Here is a 20,300-nt window from a genome sequence, read left to right as displayed (position 1 = left end):
AGTCACCTTCTCAAAGAATTCAATTAGGTCTGTGAGGCACGACCGGCCCTTCACAAAACCATGCTGACTATACTCGATCATATTATTCCTATCCAGATGTTCATAAATCTTATCCCTTACAATTCTCCCTAAGACTTTGCCCACAACAGAGGTAAGACTCACCGGCCTATAGTTACTAGGGTTATCCCTACTCCCCTTCTTGAACAAGGGAACCACATTTGCTATCCTTCAGTCTTCTGGCACTATTCCCGTAGACAATGAGGACATAACAATCAAGGCCAATGGCTCTGCTTCCCAGAGAATCCTAGGATAAATGCCATCAGGCCCAGGGGACTTATCTACATTCACCCTTTCCAGAATTTCCAACACCTCTTCCCTACATATCTCAAAGCCATTCATTCTGATTAATTGTGACTCAATATTCACATTGGCAACAATGTCCTGTTCCTGAGTGAATACTGATGAAAACTATTCATTCAGTGTCTCCCCAATTTCTTCAGCCTCCACACGCAACTTCCCACTACTATCCTTGACGGGACCGATTCCGACCCTAGTCATCCTTTTATTCTTGACATACCTATAGAAAGCCTTTGGGTTTTCCCTAATCCTATCAACCAAGGACTTTTCATGTTCCCTCCTTGCTGCTCTTAGTTCTCTCTTCAGATCCTTCCTGGCTACCTTATAACTCTCAATCACCCCATTTGAACGGTCACGCCTTTTCTTTACATAGGCCGCTCTCTTCCCTTTAACAAGGGATTCCAATTCCTTATTAAACCACGGCTCCCTCACACGACTCTTTCCTCCCTGCCTGACAGGTACATACTTATCAAGGACACTCAGTAGTTGTTCCTTGAACAAGCTCCACATATCGATTGCTCCCTTCCCTTGAAGCCTACTTTTCCAAGCCACGCATCCTAAGTCATGCCTCACCGCATCATAATTTCCCTGTCCCCAGCTATAACTCTTGCCCTGTAGTGCACACTTATCCCTCCATCACTAGAGTAAAAGTCACCGAATTGTGGTCACTGTCCCCGAAGTGCTCACCCACCTCCAATTCTAACACCTGGCCTGGTTTGTCACCCAGAACCAAATCCAGTATGGCCTCACCTCTTGTTGGCCTGTCTACATATTGTGTCAGGAAACCCTCCTGCACACATTGGACAAACACCGACCCATCTAACGTACTCGAGCTATAGCTTTCCCAGTCAATATCTGGAAAGTTAAAGTCCCCCATAACAACCACCCTATTACTTTCACTCTTCTCCTGAATCATCCTCGCAATCTTTTCTTCTACATCTCTAGGACTATTAGGAGGCCTGTAGAAAACTCCTAACATGGTGACCTCACCTTTCCTATTTCTAAGCTCAGCCCAAACTACCTCAGATGGTGAGTCTTCATCCATCGTCCTTTCCACTGCTGTAATACTATCTTGGACAAGCAATGCAACACCTCCCCCTCTTTTACCCCCCCACCTCTGACCCTACTAAAACTTTAAACCCTGGAACCTGCAACAACCAATCTTGTCCCTGTTCTACCCATGTCTCCGTAATAGCCACAACATCAAACTCCCAAGTACCAACCCACGCTACAAGTTCACCTACCTTATTTCTTATACTTCTCGCATTGAAGTATACACACTTCAAGCCACCTTCCTGTTTACAGGCACCCTCCTTCGAGATTGATGCCATGTTCCTAACCTCCCTACACTCCAGGTCCTGCACCCTAAAACTACAGTCTAGTTTCCCATGCCCCTGCAGAGTTAGTTTAAAACCCCCGAAAGAGCACTAGCAAACCTTCCCCCAAGGATACTGGTGCCCCTCAGGTTCAGGTGTAGACCATCATGTTTATAGAGGTCCCACCTTCCCCAGAAAGAACAGTTATGCAGAAACTGGAATCCCTCCCTCCTGCACCATCCCTGTAGCCACGCATTTAACTGCTCCCTCTCCCTATTCCTCGACTCTCTATCACATGGCAGGGGTAACAAACCAGAGATAACAACTCTGTTTGTTCTAACTCTGAGCTTCCAACCTAGCTCCCTGAAAGCCTGCCTAACATCCTCAACCCTCTTCCTACCTATGTCGTTGATGCCAATGTGGACCACGACTTCAGGCTGCTTCCCCTCCCCCTTAAGGACCCGGAAAACACGATCAAAGACGTCACTTATCCTTGCACCTGGGAGGCAACAAACCAAACGTGAGTCTCTCTCGGCCCCACAAAACCGCCTATCTGTGCCCCGAACTATCGAGTCTCCAATAACTATTGCTCTACTGTTATCCACCCTTCCCTTCTGAGCAACGGGGACAGGCTCCGTGCCAGAGGCCTGAACCCCATTGCTTACCCCTGGTAAGTCGTCCCCCCCACAAGTATCCAAAACGGTATACTTGTTCTTGAGGGGAACGACCGCAGGCGGTCCCTGTACTGGCTGCTTCCTCCCAGTCCCCCGCACTGTCACCCATCTGTCTGCAATCTTTGGAGTTACTACTTCCCTAAAGCTCCGATCTATGACCCCCTCTGCCTCCCGAATGATCCTAAGTTCATCCAACTCCAGCTCCAGTTCCCTAACACGGTCTTGGAGGAGCTGGAGATGGGTGCACTTCCTGCAAGTGTAATCAGCAGGGACAACCATGGCATCCCTCACCTTATATATGTTGCAAGAGGAACATGTTGCAAAAGTAACCCTTAAAAAAAAACTAGGTCTAAACACAAGAATAAGCAAAATGCAGCACTTACCTTCTTACCACAACGGGACTTATTATTAGGTTAGAGGATGAGGGCGGGTGGGAGGCTTTACCTCTGTAGTGCCTCGAGTTCCTTTCCTGCGCGCCTTTATAGGAAAACAACTTACCCAGGTAAGCTTGCGCTACACCAGCTTCCGGGTCCGCTCCGCGCTTTTTAAAAAAAAATTCAAATTTAAACCGTTAAACAAACGTCACCAAGCCTTTAAGCAGCCACTGCCAAACAGCCCTTACCACTCTGCTGCTGGTACGAATATGGAATGTGCTGCCTGAGAGGGTGATTGACTCTGTTATTCTCATAACATTGAAGAAGCATCTGGGTGAGCACTGAAAAAGACAGGGCATAATAGGCTATGGATCAAGTGCAGGTAAATGGGATTAGAATTGTTCTGTGTTAGTTGGCAGTCATAGATACAGTGACATGAAGGGCCTGTTCCTATACTGTATGGCTCTAAGATTCTATGGATAGAGAACCAGCTGGCAGACTGGAATCAAAGAATAGGAATAAATGGGTTATTTTCTGAGTGGCACCCAATGACCAGTGGGGTACCACAAACAACGTCAAGAGCATGGGGAAAAGACAGGAGATTGGCACTAGTTCAGAATGCTTATTTGGAAGGCTGGTCCAGTCATGTGGATCTGAAAGATTTTGTTTTACACCCTTTCTCTTCTGTGATCCTGTAATGGAGAGGAAAGTTTAAATTGAGGAAGAAAAGAAAGAATAGAGCAATATAGTAAAACAAAGGATTTATTTAGAACAATCTTTAACAACAATTAGAACTGAGGGCATGGGGCTCCACATTTTTCAATAATTACTATTTAGATCTGGAGAGATTGATCGGCTATCATCAATACTTTCTAAATTAATTGGTAAAAGCCAAGGAGACTTACAGAAACAAGAAGTGCTAGAGAGCACAGCCGGTCAGGCAGCATCCATGGAGAGACAGCAAACTAATGTTTCAAATCGAGATACCTCTTCATCAGAGCTGATGTGAAGTGTGGAGCGTACAGTATGGGGAGGGGTGGCGGTGGTGTGTGTGTTTGGAGTGGTGGGGGAGAAAGGATGTTGATAGTTCAGATTAATTAATCAAAGTGTGGGATTGGCAGAACAATGGGGTGTCTTACTACCAGACTGGAAAGAACTGACAGTCCCACTGGAGTGGAGGGAGGGGACAGAGGACATGGTGACAGAGAAGGCAGCAAATCAAGCTAAAAGGAAGGGAAGGAATGAGTTTGAAGATGTTAAACTCAATATTGAACCCAAAAGGTTGAAAAGTGCCCAGTTTGAAGATGAGATAGAGTCATGAAATCACAGAAGTGTACAGCACGGAAACAGACTCTTCAGTCCAACCTGTCCATGCCAACCAGATATCCCAACCCAATCTAGTCCCACCTGCCAGTACCCTGCCCATATCCCTCCAAATGCCTTTTAAATGTTCCAATTGTACCAGCCTCCACCACTTTCTCTGGCAGCTCATTCCATACATGTACCACCCTCTGTGTGAAAAAGTTGTCCCTGAGATCTCTTTTATATCTTTCCCTTCTCACCCTAAACCTATGCCCTCTAGATCTGGACTCCCCCACCCCAAGAAAAAGACTTTGTCTATTTATCCTATCCATGCCCCTCATAATTTTGTAAACCTCTATAAGGTCACCCCTCAGTCTCCGACACTTCTGGGAAAACAGCCCCAGCCTGTTCAGCCTCTCCCTATAGCTCAAATCCTCCAACCCTGGCAACATCCTTGTAAATTTTTTCTGAACCCTTCCAAGTTTCACAACATCTTTCCAATAGGCAGGAGACCAGAATTGCATGCAATATTCCAACAGTGGCCTAACCAATGTCCTGTAAAAACAAAACATGACCTCCCAACTCCTGTATTCAATACTCTGATCAATAAAGGAAAGCATACCAAATGCCTTCTTCACTATACTATCTACCTGCAATTCCACTTTCAAGGAGCTATGAACCTGCACTCCAAGGTTTCTTTGTTCAGCAACACTCCTTCGTACTTTCTGATTAAGTGTATAAGTCCTGCTAAGATTTGTTGGTCATCCAGTTTTCCCTGTGATTCGCTGGAGCATTGCAGCATGCTAAGGTCAGACTGCAACATCTCACCTTCAAACTAGACACTTTACAACCTTCTGGATCAATGTTGAGTTCAACACATTCAAATTGTGAAACCTTTCCTTTCCTTTCTTTTAGCTTTACTTGTTACATTCTCTGTCACCCTCTCTCTCCTTTCCCCACGCAGTAGGATTGTCTGTTCTTTCCAGCCTGGCAGTTACATACACCATTGTTCTGCTATTCTCATATTCCAATCATTTAATCTGAACTATCAACATCATTTCTCCCCCAGTACTCCACTCCTCCATTCCCACTATAGTATAAATGCTGTTCCCTCCACACTTCACTTCAGCTCTGATGAAGAGTCATTTAGACTCAAGATGTTAGCTTGCTTTCTCTCCATGTCGCGTGACCTGCTGTGATCTGCAGCATTTTGTGGTTTCAGAATGGATTCCAGCATCTGCTGGAGACTGAGGGGGATCTTATAGAAGTGTACAGGATCATGAGAGGCATGGATAGAGTGAATGCACTCAGTCTTTCTCCTAGAGTTGGAGATTTGAGGACTAGAGGGCATCAGTTTCCAGTAAGAGTGACAAGAATAAATGGGAATCTGAGGGGCAACACTTTTACACAGAGGGTAATATGTATATGGAATGAGGTGTCAGCGGAAATGGCTGAAGTGGGCACATTAGCAACATTTAAAAAACACTTGAACAAATACATGGATGGGTAAGGTTTAGAAGGATACGGGCCATGTACAGGGAAATGAGGTTAGCGTGGACATTTTGATCAGCACGGACCAGTTTGGGCTGAAGGGCCTGTCTCCGTGCTGTTGGACTCTACAACTCTCTCTGCAGTAATTTGCTCCTTGACTCAGAATGATTTGATTTAACTTCCTGAGGCTTGTTTAATTCATATCTAGTGTGCAAATGCTATGGAATTGTTATTTCTTCAGATTTTAATTGTTAGAGAATTTCGTGAAACCCAAGTATGTTCTTATACTTTCCCTTTCTGTTTTAATCCTGTCTTTCTTTTCTCTTTTATCCAATTTGTCTTCCATGCTGCTTAATGTTAACCCAGACAGTAAAATGTCTGTCTTAGGCAAAGCTCGCAATGAATGGGACAACTTTGACAGCACCTCTTGGATTTTTGCACTTTAACACATGATTGACCTTTCCTGAAGTTGCTGTGCCATTTGCACTTAAACAACAGTGATCAATATTAGTCTCACTGCTGTTGTAACAACAAATTTTGAGCCATTGTTGGATTACGGAACCATGTTGCTAATTCAGTTGTAACCTGGTGTGAAGCTATTAAGAGTAAGCCTGTGCATTTCAGTCCCTTCACTTTTTCCATTTTAAATCGGCAACTGAGTGCTTTCCACTGGCTCAAGTACAAAATGCTTGGAAATTTGCCAGTTGTGACCCAAATGTGACATTTCCTTTATGAGCAATCAGGGTTGGGGGGAATTAGATTTCCTTCGTGCATGGTTTTAGCAGACATTGTTTATAAAGAACAGATTTATGGATTCATTACACAAATGCATAAAAAGGGAACTCATCTCCAATATAATTCTTAGCAGAGGACTGTTAATTTAAATATGGTTGGAGAGTTCCATGCTTGGATGATATGTGTGCCATCATAAAGAAGCAGGCACCTCTGATAATAGCATGAGAGACATACACATTTAACTTAGTTTTACATTCTGAAGCGTTTGGAAAATATTCATTGCGGCTCAAGGCTATGAGAAATGATAGCTTCTGCACCAATCAGATGAACAGTGATAGTTTTTGGAGTATTTTGTTTTTCTTCAACAGAATTACATTCTTACAACCTAATCACCTTTGTTTGCTTATTTAAAAGTTCCAGTTTTACACATCTCCCACGCATGTGAATATAACATCAGAAGGTGCAGTAACCCAGAATGCATCGCCTTGTGCGTTCGCTATATTCACAGTACTTCTCTATATTCCAGCTTTGTTTAAGGCCATTAAAATGTCAATTACAGAATTTTATATTCCCCCTTGGAAGGGACATTTACACACATCCCTTTTATTGTAAACAGGAGCTGAAACACACCTTGAAGCATGACGAGTGTGCAAATCATTCAGTGTAATGCTGAAGTACACTAAAGATTTATCTGTTTGCCTTCTTTAGCCACAAAGCGTAAAACATAAAGGGAGACCTACACCAATATATCTTGTATATAGGTTGCAATAATAAACATTGCTTTGACATATGATAAATCTAGAATTTTATCATGCAGTGCATTAAACAGGAAGATCAAACGTGTGACAATTATATTAACATTTCCTGTGTTTGACATATAGGAACCTGATTCCCTATATATGGCTGGTGAACAGCCCAGCACTGGACAGCACTTGTAAATCCCCTGATGTCCTGAAGCCTTTTTTGTATATTTTTTCATGGAATTTGGGCACTGCTAGCAAGCCCAGAAATTGCTGCTCATCCGTCATGGCCTTTAAATTGAATGGCCTGCTAAGTCATTTCTGAGGCCAGTTAATGGCTAATCACATTGATGTGGAAGTAGGCCAAAGCCTACGAGATAAGGACGGCACATTTCCATCCTGAAGCAACATCTGTGAACCAGATGGGTTTTTATAACAATCAGCCTATTGGTGACATTACCAGAGATTGTTAAGATTTTGTGAATTATTTGAATATAAATTCCACTTGCTTCACAGTGTGAGGTTTCCAAAGCATTAGACTGGGCCATTGGATTACTAACATCAGCTGCACCTACCTCTCATCCATGGACATTGGCTTCCGCCATTTCCCAATATCTTCATGGTCACTCCTCAATCTATTTGGAGGCCTCTCAGGAACTATAGACTTGCAGGTTGTACGAACAACTACCATTGAGATGGCTGCAGCACAGATTTTGTATTTAGGGCATAATAGTTTACAGGAAGGGATTTATTGGCATTGACCACCACCCATGGCCTCACCAGTGGAGGGTGTGGTGGGGAGTGGGTGGGGTGGTCACTACTTAGGTGGAATGTCATAGGGGCAGGGAGGATGGTTGGAGAGGAAAATTCAGTGTCATGGGTCTGCACATGGGAAGGGTGCAGGGCGGTATGAGCAGAAGTGGGTTGTCAGGATGTAAAAGGGGAAATGGGAAATCTGGGAGGATCCTAGCAACCAGCCATAGCCCAGTGCTGACAGTTTCAACCATGAGCTGTGTTCCTTGCCGTCACTTTTCTAGATGGTGGATGTAACCGAAAAATGGCCGGGACAATGCCGCAGCTTGGGGCTGGGGTTGGGGTGGGGGTGGGGGGTGGGGGATGTTGGGCACCGGTTGGGAGGGGGCATGGCCAATGTCAGTTTGATGGGAGAAATGGCAGCATAGTGGCTCAGTGGTCAGCACTGCTGCCTCACAGTGCGAGGAACCCAGATTCGATTCCTGCCTCGGGTGACTGTGTGGAGCTTGCACATTCTCACTGTGTCTGCGTGGGTTTCCTCCAGGTGCTCCAGTTTCCTCCCACAGTCCAAAGTTGTGCAGATCAGGTGAAGTGGCCATGCTAAATTGCCCTTAGGTGCATTAGTCTGGGATAAATGTCGGGGAATGGGTCTGGGTGCATTACTCTTCGGAGGGTCGGTGTGGACCTGTTGGACCGAAGGGCCTGTTTCCATACTGTACGGAATCTAATCTAATCATCTAAAATACAGGATCCACTTTTACTGGACATTCAAACACTAAAGGGCAAATACTTGAAGCATTCGCATGCAAACTTCAGCTACATTTCATTTACAAATATTTATTTGCTCATTTTCAATGCATGATGTGTGAGAGTGCCAAGGTGTTGAATGCTGATGAAAAGTGTCCCATCAATTGTGAAACTTCCAAGGATGCTGCAAACAAGAGGATACAGCTGCACAATATTGCCATGTTAGTACAACATAGGTTGTTTGGAATTCACTGATAGGTTTTATGTTTACAGTAGGTCGAGGACAGGAAGTGGGTCAGAGCACAGAGGGCAATTTCTTTTTGATGTCTTTTTTCATTTACTTTGGTTTGATTTGACTTATTATTGTCACATGTACCAAGATACAGTGAAAGGTAGTGTTTTGCTTGCTATCCAGGCAAATCGTACCTTACAATAGTACATTAGAGCAATAGAACAGAATGCAGAATATAGTGTTACAGCTACAGAGAAGGTGCAGAGAACGATCAACTCTAATATATGAGCGGTCCATTCATAATTCTGATAACAGCGAGGAAGAAATTGTTTTTAAATCTGTTGGTACATGTTTTGTATCTTCTGCCTGATGGAAGAGGGTGGAAGAGAGTACAGCCAGGGTGTGTGGGGTCTTTGATTAAGCTGGATGCTTTCCCCAGGCAGTGGGAAGTGTAAATAGAGTCAATGGATGGAAGGCTACTTTTCGTGAAGAACTGGGCTGTGTTCAAGACTCTTTATAATTTCTTGTGGTCTTAGTCAAAGTAGTAGCCATACTAACCTGTGATGCATCCAGATAGGGTGCTTTCTATGGTACACCTATAAAAATTGGGAAGAGCCTTTGTGAACAAATCAAATTTCCTTAGTCTCCTGAGCAAGTAGAGACATTGTTGTGCTTTCTTGACCATCGCGCCAACATGGGTGGAGCAGGATAGATAGTTGGTGATCATCACTCCGAGGAATTTGACACTCTCGACCATCTCCTCCTCAGCACCATTGATGCCGACAGGACCATGCCCTCTACTCTGCTTCCCAGAGTCAATGACCAGCTCCTTCATTTTTCTGACATAGATGGAGAGATTATTGTCTTTACACTCTGCCATTAAGCACTCAATCTCTTTCCTATAATCTGTCTTGTCATTGTTTGAGATCTGATCTACATCAGGTTGTCATCACCAAACATGTAAATAGAGTTGGGGTAGCATTTGGCCCTCCCATTGTGCATGTATAATGAGTATAATATGGGGCTTAGTAGACAGCCTTGCAGGGCACTGGTATTGAGAATTATGGTTGCAAAGTTGTTGTCTATTCTCACAGATTAGATTAAATTCCCTACAGTATGGAAACAGGCCCTTTGGCCCAACAAGTCCACACTGACCCTCTGAAAAGTAACCACCCAGACTCACTCCCCTACCCGAAATTTACCCCTGCCTAATGCACCAAACACAATGGGCAATTTAGCATGGCCAATTCACCTAACCTGCACATCTTTGGATTGTGGGAGGAAACCAGAGCACCCGAAGGAAACCCACCCAGACACAGGGAGAATGTGAAAACTCCACACAGACAGGTGCCCAAAGCTGGAATCGAACCCAGGTCCCTGTTACTGTGAGGCAGCAGTACTAATCACTGAGCCACTATGCCGCCTATGTGCACTATGTGCGCAGATAGTCACACCAGCACTCTGTTCAGGATCTGAGTAGACAGCCAGAGACTCCATCTAGCCCACTGATCGTGGTCAATGGATCAGGAAGTCAAGGATCCAGTTACAGAGCGGGGAATCGACACCTAGATCTTGGAGAGGAGTTTGTTTGGAATTAAGATGAAGGCAGAGCTGTAGCCAATAAGTAGGGTCCTGATGTAGGTATCCTCATTGTCTAGATGTTCCAGGGATGTGTGTAGGTTAGGGAGATGGTGTCTAGCATGGATCTGTTGCACCAGTGAGTGAATTGTGAAAGATCAAAGCAATTTGGTCAGCTGGAGTCGATGTGAGCCAAGACAAAACTCTTGAAGCACTTCATAGTTATGGAGGGCGGTAATCATTGAGGCACACTGTATGAGTTTTCTTTGGCACCGGGATGATGGTGGTCATCTTGAAGCAGGTGAGGATTTCAGCTCAAAGTAAGGAGAGATTAAAGATGTCTGTAGATAGTCCCACCAGCACTATGTGCAGGATCTGAGTAGGCAGCCAGGGATTCCATCTGGGCCAGTCACTTTCTGTGGTTTCACTCTCAAATAGGCTGGTCTGATGGTTGTAGGGGTGACCTTGGGTAAAAGTACATCCGAGACTGTTGGGATCAGTAACACCATTTCACTGACCTTCTGTTCAAAGTAATTGTAGAATGCATTGAGCCTGTCAGGCCGGGATGTACTGTTGCCCATGATTCTGTATGTAAGGGAGTGTTAGCCATGTGCCATTAACCATAGAGACAGAGTGTTATAGAGTCATGCAGCATAGAAACAGACCTTTCAATCCAATGAATCCATGACTAATTTTCCCAAAACTAAACTCATCCCACTTGCCTGCATTTGCTCCATATCTCTCCAAACCTTTCCTATTCATGAACTTATCCAAATGTCTTTTAAATGTAACTGTACTTGCATCCACTACTTCCTCTGGCTGTTCATTCCACACACAATCTACTCAGTGTGTAAAAACGTTGCCCCTTGTGTCCTTTTTAAAACGTTGCCCTCTCGCCTTAAAAAAATGGTCCCCTAATTTTGAACTCCTCACCCTCGAGAAAACACCTTTGATTTCACCTTAACCATACCCCTCATGATTTCATAGACCCCTGTAAAGTCACCCCTCAACCTCCTATGCCCCAGTGAAAAATGTCCCAGCCTATCCAGACTATTTTAAAAACTCAAACCCTCCATTCCCAGCAACATCCTGGTCAATCTTTTCCGAACTCTCTCCAACTTAATAATATCCTTCCTATAGCAAGGTGACCAGAACTGCACACAGGACTCCAGAAGAAACCTCACTAGCGTCCTGTACAACCTCAACATGGTGCCATTACGATGCTGGTGAGGTCCAATTCTGAATTGCCAATGCTTGTCTGATGGCCTTTCAAAGATGGGACATGTGCGAGAGATGCTGGCCTTGGAAGGTATCTGATGGTGCAGAGTTGTTCTAGGAATGGCACATGGTGAAGGGGGCTAACAACAGATTTAAAAATCGCTGATTCTTGCTGAGTGGTCTCTCACCGTTGGGTGGTATGCGACATCATAGGCACAGGGTAGATAGTCAATGAGATAAGTTTGGAAGGTACAGCGAGAAATTATGCCAGGCCTCAAAACAAGCAACCCTCCCAAAAAACTTGATGCAACACACACTTCACCAAAACAAGTAAGATTCAGCCTCATACATTTTCTTTTCCAAAGGTAGGTTGCTCTCAAGTGTGTCTTTGATGTGTGATCTTTATTCTAGGTATCAATCTCTAGTACAGATGGCAGAGGGATTATCTGCTCTCCATTGGTTGATTCCTTATAACTGTGCCAATTCATTACTCTGCCCTTCTCTGCAGTTTTCTAACTTGACAAGAAAGCTGCATCTTTGGCTGAATTTGACTTGACTTGTGTTAATGGCACATTAATTGTATTATCAAGATTAAGAATAACCTGAACTTTAATTAATCAACCTTGACTGACTCAGGTATCCGTGATGAAAAATGTGTTGCTGGAAAAGCGTAGCAAGCCAGGCAGCGTCCAAAGAGCAAGAGAATCAACATTTCGGGCATGAGCCCTTCTTCAGGAATTGAACCTGAAGAAGGGCTCATGCCCGAAATGTCGATTCTCCTGCTCTTTGGATGCTGCCTGGCCTGCTACGCTTTTCCAGCAACACATTTTTCAGCTCTGATCTCCAGAATCTGCAGTCCTCACTTTCTCCTCAGGTATCCGTGAGCACAGATGACAAAATTTATTTTTGGCAGTCTAACAAATCAGTGGTTATGTACCTATCTCAGCGTCAAGAGCCCTAGGTGCAAGTCCCACCTGCTTCAGTGGTGTGAAATAACATATTTGAATAGGTTGATTTAAAAATCAATTATTCTTGCTGAGGGGCCTCTCGCAGAGTAGTGGTAATGTTCCTGCCTCTGAGCTAGAGGGTCTGGGTTCAAGTTTCAGGAAATATCGTGTCTGAATGAGTTGATTCAAAATACTGTAGGAATGGATGGTATTGTCACTGGGTGAATAATCCAGAGATCCTGGTAACGTTCAAGGTTCAAATCCCATCATGGCTGCTAGTGGAATCTGAACTTTGATGTAGTGGTAGGCCACCTACCTCAGGACCAGAAGGTCAAGTTCCATCTGGCCCAGAAGTGTGTCCTAACATGTCTAACACAAGCTTTTTGATTGAGAAGGGGATCAAAGATTGTGGGGAGAAGGCAGAATAATAGTGTTTAGAAACATATCTGCCATGATTAAAAGGCAGACCACAATTGATGAGCAGAATGGCCGACTTCTGTTCCTATAAATTATGATCTTAAGGTCTAATAAATTGCTCTCAACCAAAATCACGCAGTAATTATTCATCTCTCTCATTGATCTTTGAGGGATTTGTTTGTGATTGCAAGTATTGATGTTTTTAGCTCTGTGACTTTCACTGAAATGTTAGTGAGAGATCCTGCGTTCACAAGTTGCCTCAATAGACATAAAGAAAGACAAGAGGTCATTAGGAGGTCAATGTAAGAGGAAGATACGGTTGCGATTTAGGTTTGTAGAAGGGAAATCCCAGCTGGAGTTCTTAGCTGACTGTTTGGTCAGCCTCACATCATGACGGATTAACCTATCGGTACTCACCGTCCAGGTTGAGATTTGAGCAAAGGATACAAGATCGATTTGTGTCTATATGACTTTGAAATACAATACTTGCAATCACAAACAAATCCCTCAAAGATCTATGAGAGAGATGAATAATTACTGTGTGATTTTGGTTGAGAGCAATTTATTAGACCATAAGATTGTAATTTATAGGAATAGAATTAGGCCATTCTGCCCATCAATTGTGGTCTGCTTTTTGATCATGGCAGATATGTTTCTCAATACTATTGTCCTGCCTTCTCCCCACAACCTTTGATCCCCTTATCAATCAAGAGGCTTGCTTTTTTACTTTTCACCTTGTCTTGTGGATCCTTAACGTCAGCCTGAGGTATAGACTCAGCGTTCTAAATCCCAAATTTAACATTCTATCCAAGGGACAGTCACTCGAAAAGAGCAACACTGTTTCAGTGTGACAGAGCATTCCACCCTCTTGCCGCATGTCCTCAGTGCTATGAATTGGGTAATTGGTGAGTACTTGGGGTGATGGCTGTGAACCTGTGTCTCGGCGTGTGTAATAAGAGAAAAGAAGCATTCTGATTGCTGCAGCTATTCTGTCACTGTCGGAGCTTTGAACAAAATTACAGCTTCAGAACCCTACAGCATGTAGTTATGGGCTTGACAGCTTGTTAGTTTACTCTGGCTGTCAGAATTCAGGCGGCTAGGAAAGTTCTTTTGATCTGAGGCTTGTAATACCCTGCTGTTTGCTTGTCTTGCTTTCATGGAGTCTTTGCAACTTAGCAGACGATTTCCCTTCCTTGCTTGCTGCTTGGAATTACTGCACCACCACTCGCACATTCCCCTCAGGATTACTGTGTGGGCTCCGCTTGGCTTGTAGGAACCGTACTAAGAACCCACAATGACTGCTTAAAGAGTTCTGATCCAGGAGGAAAGGGTAGAGCCAAGAATGGGCTAGAATATAGCCCACACCTCCAGTCCTCCAAATCCTGGAGGAGGGAAGTTCAGCCCTTTTGTGAGAGATTAGGGAGAGAGTATTGTATTAGGTCAAGTTTGGCATTGCAGCCAATCCACTTTGAGCATGCCTTGATCTAGGGCCTTTCTGAGTGCGGTGTTGTTGCCCTTACCTCTGAGCCAAGAGACTCACGGTCAAGTCCCAAATGCTCCCTGAGGACTGAATAACAACATCTCTCAATAGGTTTTTTATATATATAGAACATAAAACATAGAAAAATACAGTGCAGTACAGGCCCTTTGGCCTTCGATATTGTGCTGACCCAAGCCCACCTAACCTACACTAGCCCACTTTCCTCCATATGCCTATCCAATGCCCGGTTAAATGCCCATAAAGAGGGAGAGTCCACCAGTGCTACTGGCAGGGCATTCCATGAATTCACGACTCGCTGAGTAAAGAATCGATCCCTAACATCTGTCCTATACCTACCTCCCCTTAATTTAAAGCTATGCCCCCTCATAATAGCTGACTCCATATGTGGAAAAAGGTTCTCATTGTCAACCCTGTCTAAACCCCTAATCACCTGGTACACCTCTATCAAATCACCCCAAATCTTCTTTTCTCCAATGAAAACAGCCCAAGTGCCTCAGCCTTTCCTCATACGATCTTCCTACCATACCAGGCAACATCCTAGTAAACCTCCTCTGCACCTGTTCCAGTGCCTCCACACCCTTCCTATAGTATGGCAACCAAAACTGCTCACAATGCTCCAGATGCAGCCGCACCAGAGTCTTATACAACTGCAACATGACCTCAGGACTCTGGAACTCAATTCCTCTACCAATAAAAGCCAGTACGCCATATGCCTTCTTCACAGCACTATGAAGTGGCAAATGGAGTTCAATGTAGGTAAGTGTGAAGTGATTCACTTTGGTAAGAGTAACAAGAAGATGGAGTACTGGGCTAATGGTCGGATACTTGGTAGTGTGGATGAGCAGAGGGATCTTGGTGTCCATGTACACAGATCTCAGAAAGTTGCCACCTTTCTGCCCAGCTCTGCAGCTTATCTATATCCCGCTGTAACCTGCCACATCCTTCCTCACTGTCAACAACTCCACCAACTTTCGTAGCATCCGCAAACTTGCTCACCCAACCTTTTAGCCCCTCCTCCAGGTCATTTATAAAAATGACAAACAGCAATGGTCCCAAAACAGATCCTTGCAGAACACCGCTGGTAACTACACTCCATGATGAACCTTTACCATCAACTACTACCCTCTGTCTTCTTCCAGCCAGCCAATTCCTAATCCAAACCTCTAGTGCACCCTCAATGCCATACCTCCGTATTTTTTGCAGTAGCCTACCATGGGGAACCTTATCAAATGCCTTACTAAAATCCATATACACCACATCTACCACTTTACCCTCGTCCACCTTCTTAGTCATCTTCTCAAAGAATTCAATAAGGTTTGTGAGGCACGACCTGCCCTTCACAAAACCATGCTGACTATCCTTGATATATATATATAAGAAAAAACATGCTTTGATCAGGTTGAGCGAATCTCCCTAGAAAGGCTTTCTTGACTCCACCAACATGAGTCATACTTGAAAGTGGAGCGTGACTTGAGAAATGGCTAGTTCTGTACATAACAATGGATCGGGATTTGTGCTGTTCCTATGAGACCCAGGCTCAGTTTATCTGAGCCAGCCTGCATGTGACCCACAGCAATGTGGGTGACTCTAAACTGCCTTCTGGCCAACTAGGGCAATCAGCCAGTGAATGAATGAACAGGAAAGTAGTAGATAGATGGAAGTTTCATTCCAGCAGCCCAGGCTGGGTATCTTGTGGTAAAGGTGCCAGAGTTCAAGGCACAATGTGCCAAATTAGCATAGTCAACTAACTTCTTTGCTCGACTTCCATAGCAACATCTGCACGAATCAATAAACCAATTGCTACCTTACAGTTGCCATGGCAACAGGGAAGCAGACCACAGTCTGGAGTTATGTAACCACCATTGATTGACACAGCAAGGCTAACTGCCCTTGCAGCTCAGGAAACATGAGCTGCATTACCAGAATTTGATTACCTGCCAATCCCAAATAATTTGCTTTCAAGGTGTTAATGTATTCATATAGATCTTAGACTTACAGGAACTTAAAGCACAGAAGGAGACCACTCAGCCCACCATGCCTCTGCTGGTTGGAAGATCCATCATGCTATTCCATGTGGCCACTGTTTGTCAATAACCCTGCAGACTCCACATCCCCGAGTTCGAATCACTTGTAAAATGATTTATGGAATCACTTTCTACCGCCTACAATTTTATGAGTGTAAATGATTCCCCTCCTCTCCATTTCAGATCCCTTGTCAATAATTTTAAATCCATGATCCAAATTCCAGAGAAAATATTTTACTTACCCCTTCTATCAGAAGTACCACCATCATCATAAAAACTTCCATTACGTGACCTCTTAGCTTGTTTTGTTATAAGAATAACTGTTATATATTTTCAACTTGTTCTCTGAATTGAAATCCCTCACATTTAGCAACTGATAAGTGTCTTCTGCACTCTTTCTAAGCCCCCTGCATCCTCCTGAAATGTGGTGTCCAGAACTGTTCACAATGCACTAACCTGGAACTTGTAAAATTCTCACATGATCTTCTGTGTTTCTTTTTTTAAAAATTTATTGTCTATTCCTAGCTGCCCTTGAGAAGATAGTGATGAGCTGCCTTCTTGAACTGCTATAGCCAATGTTCTGTATGTTAACCGACAATGCTCTGAGGTAGGAAATTCCTGGATTATAATGCAGCGATAGTGAAGAAATGCTGATATATTTCCAAGTCAGGATAGGGAATGGCTTGGCAGGAAACTTGCAGGTGGTGGTGTTCCCATGTATCTGTTGCCTTTGACCTTCTAGTTGGAAGTGGTCATGAGTTTGGAAGGTGCTGTCTGAGGATCTTTGATGAATTTCTGCAGTCTGTCTTGTAGATAGTATACACTGTTGCTAATTGTTATCAATGGAGGGAGGTAACTGAATGTTTGTGGATAGCTGTCAATCAAGTAGGCTGCTTTGATGGTGTCAAGCCTCTTGAGTGGTATTGGAGCTGTACCCATCCAGGCAATTGGAAAGTATTCCATTACTCTCCTGACTTGTGCCTTGAGGATGGTGGACAGGCAGGAAGTTACTTGTTGCAGTGTTCATAGCATCTACTCTTGTAACCACTGTATATATAGGGTGAGTCTTGTTGAGTTTCTCATCCATTATCACACCCAGGAAGTCAAAAGTCAGGGATTCAGTGATAGTAATGCCATTGAATGTCAAGGTGGACTGATTGGATGCTCTCTTGTTGAAAATGGTCATTGACTGGCATTTGAGTGGCATGACTTTAATTTGTGACTTATGGGTCATGCCTAAATACTACCTAAGCCACATCATGGTTGATATAGTAGGGGCAGGTGTGCTTCCTGATGGAATGCAGATTAATAATTTGAAAGTACTTGGTGTGATTGATATTGATAAACAATGTAAATAATGATTGTTGTTATGACAGTTAACATACAAATTTCTCATCATCATGGCTCAATATTTGCATCCTTCAGGGACACTACAAAGCTAAGTCAGGTCTTCATGAGACTCAGACTGACCACACATTGCTTTGTTATTTGCAGTCCCTGCCATGATTACATCGTACCCAAACACCACCCTGGCAACTCAGGGACAGAAGAAAGAGGTCAGCTGCACTGCACATGGAGAGAAGCCCATCATTGTCCGCTGGGAGAAAGAAGACACCATCATTGACCCAGAGCGTATGTTTCGTTACGTTGTATCCACCAAAGAGATTGGAGATGAGGTGGTTTCTACGTTGCAGGTACTGTCTGTGAAACTTAAAAGAAAGTCTTGCTTTAATTTCCCACAACAAGACAATGAATATGAGTTGATTCATTGAACCTGCCCACACCACAATTACCAGGCCACTGACTTTTTTTCCCCTCATTCTGTTCCCAAGCTGTGACATTTAGTGAATGGCCCTGTTGCTCTTGGAAACAGTTGCTCTGTACTTCCTTCATCAAAACCCTCTGTGTTTCAGAAACCTCCATTAAATCTTCCGTCAACTTATAAGGAGAACAGCCATCTTCTCTAGCCAACACAAGTCCCAATTTAACAATATTTAGCTGCCTTATTCCAGAACCCTCATTAGACTTTTCTGTATTAATTTACACATCAGTAGATTGTAACAAGGGCACAGTGTGATTAGGTACAAGGAGTGTAAATGATGATCCCTAGTATAGAGGGATTATCTTTTGAACAAAGGCAACACAGGTTGGGACTCCATTCATTGGTATTTAGAAGAATGAGAGGTGATTTTATTGAAATATGCACAATCTTAAGTGGCTTGACTGAGGAGTTGTTTCCCATCAGGAGAGTCTTGGACCAGAGGGCATAGTCTCAGAATAAAGGGGCACCAATTTAGTCATGAGATGAGGTTGAATTTCCTTGCTCAGAGGATTGTGAGTCTTTGGAACTCCTTACTACAGAGAGCTGAGAGGGCAGTGTCCTTGTGTATATTGAAGGCTGAGATAGATGGGTGCTTGATCAGTCAGGGAAATCAAGAGTTACAGGGAAAGGGCAGAAAAGTGAATGTGAGGAGTGTCAGATAAGCCATGATCCTATTGAACTGCCAAGCAGGCTCAAAAGGCCAAGTGTCCTTCCCAGGTTCATACTTCTTATGATCTTAATATTCCTTTAAGTGCATATTAGGCCTTTAGGATCCACAAGTGACACTCACTCCATCCAATCCGCAATACAAAACCGCCTTGAACAATCCTAAATTGTTTGGAATTTAGCAGCTCACCTTATATGGTTGGGCTTGCCAAGTGATACCTTAATTGAAGTGCCCCATTCAAAGAGAAAGGTCAGCTTTTCTTTCTCTGTTACAAGTTATATTTGAACCTAAATGATTCATCTGTCTACCAGAAAAATATATAACCGTAAAAATATATGATTGGTGGTGATCGGTCTTTGCCTTTTGTATTTGAGTGTTTCTGCAGGACATAAAATATATTGTATGAACTGTCAGGTCCACTGCTAAAACTTAAATTATTGATTTGTTAATTTGCTGCTATTTGGGGTTACCGATTTTAGAATTTATTCACCACTGACAACTGGTACTTTCAACATCTCCAAACTGTCAAATCTCAACCCAACAAACCACTTAATTAGAAATGTAACTACAAATCATCTGCAGATGGAAAACCTCGAGAGCAAAAGTTTGGGCAGATCTGCTCTGCGCTCCTATGGGATATCAAGTCAAATCAACATCCCAACCTATTGGTTTATACAGTTACATTAATAATTATACAGTAACATTAATAATTTGTCTCTCTTCCCCCTATGTCTAATTCATATGAAACATTCTGAACTTCCTGTCCCTACTTCTCCTCGTGCGGTTCTCAGTGTGCATTGTCAATTGCGGAGGCTAACCTCACCCTTGCTATTGCAGAGGCACACACATTTGTGTAAACCATTGTTTCCCTTTTCAACTTTTCAGTTTAAATGATTCTGTTTTAAAGGGACATTGCATTGTGGAAGAGTGTTCAGCAACACCAATAACAGCATTTCTATGTGGCCTAAGAAGTAGCAAAATATCCAAAGCATTTCAGATGTAACATCATCATTGATACTGAACAACATAAATTATGAGCTTTACAGAAGGGGAGGGTTAAGGTTCTGAGACATTTCTGGACTTCTGAAACTTAGCTCCTGGACAGTCGAAAGGATATTGCCAATGGTTAAATAAATAAGACTCCGGGTGTATAAACGAGGCCGGAATTAGAGGAGAGATTGCAATAGTTTGCAGAAAGTAGGGAGGAGATGAATCCGCATAGGGATTTGAAAGTTACATTCAAATCTAGTCCTCATTGAACCAGGAGCCAATATAGGGTAGCTAGCAGAGGAGTGAGGGCTGAAAGCTTGGACACGACAGCACAGTTTTGGGTGAGAGGTTTATCGAGGGTGAGGGGTGCAGGTTTGGAGACATCGAAACCTTAACCCATTTAATTCCAAAATGA

General features: G+C 43.5%; 1 protein-coding gene across 5 annotated transcripts in view; it reads left to right on the top strand.

Moving 5' to 3' along the window:
- The window catches only part of LOC132820866 (cell adhesion molecule DSCAM), a 597,498-nt gene that overhangs the window by 409,317 nt on the left and 167,881 nt on the right, over positions 1–20,300 (top strand). For all 5 annotated transcript variants that reach the window (XM_060833222.1, XM_060833217.1, XM_060833218.1 and 2 more), the window contains exon 11: positions 17,901–18,100. In XM_060833222.1, the coding sequence (XP_060689205.1) occupies positions 17,901–18,100 (200 nt within the window). The remainder of the gene's footprint in view (positions 1–17,900; positions 18,101–20,300) is intronic.

This window comes from Hemiscyllium ocellatum, chromosome 12 (genome assembly GCF_020745735.1).
Source record: "Hemiscyllium ocellatum isolate sHemOce1 chromosome 12, sHemOce1.pat.X.cur, whole genome shotgun sequence".
In the NCBI taxonomy this organism is placed as follows: domain Eukaryota; kingdom Metazoa; phylum Chordata; class Chondrichthyes; order Orectolobiformes; family Hemiscylliidae; genus Hemiscyllium; species Hemiscyllium ocellatum.
The sequence above is the reverse complement of the archived record's forward strand: the minus strand, read 5'-3'. Positions and strand labels throughout refer to the sequence as shown.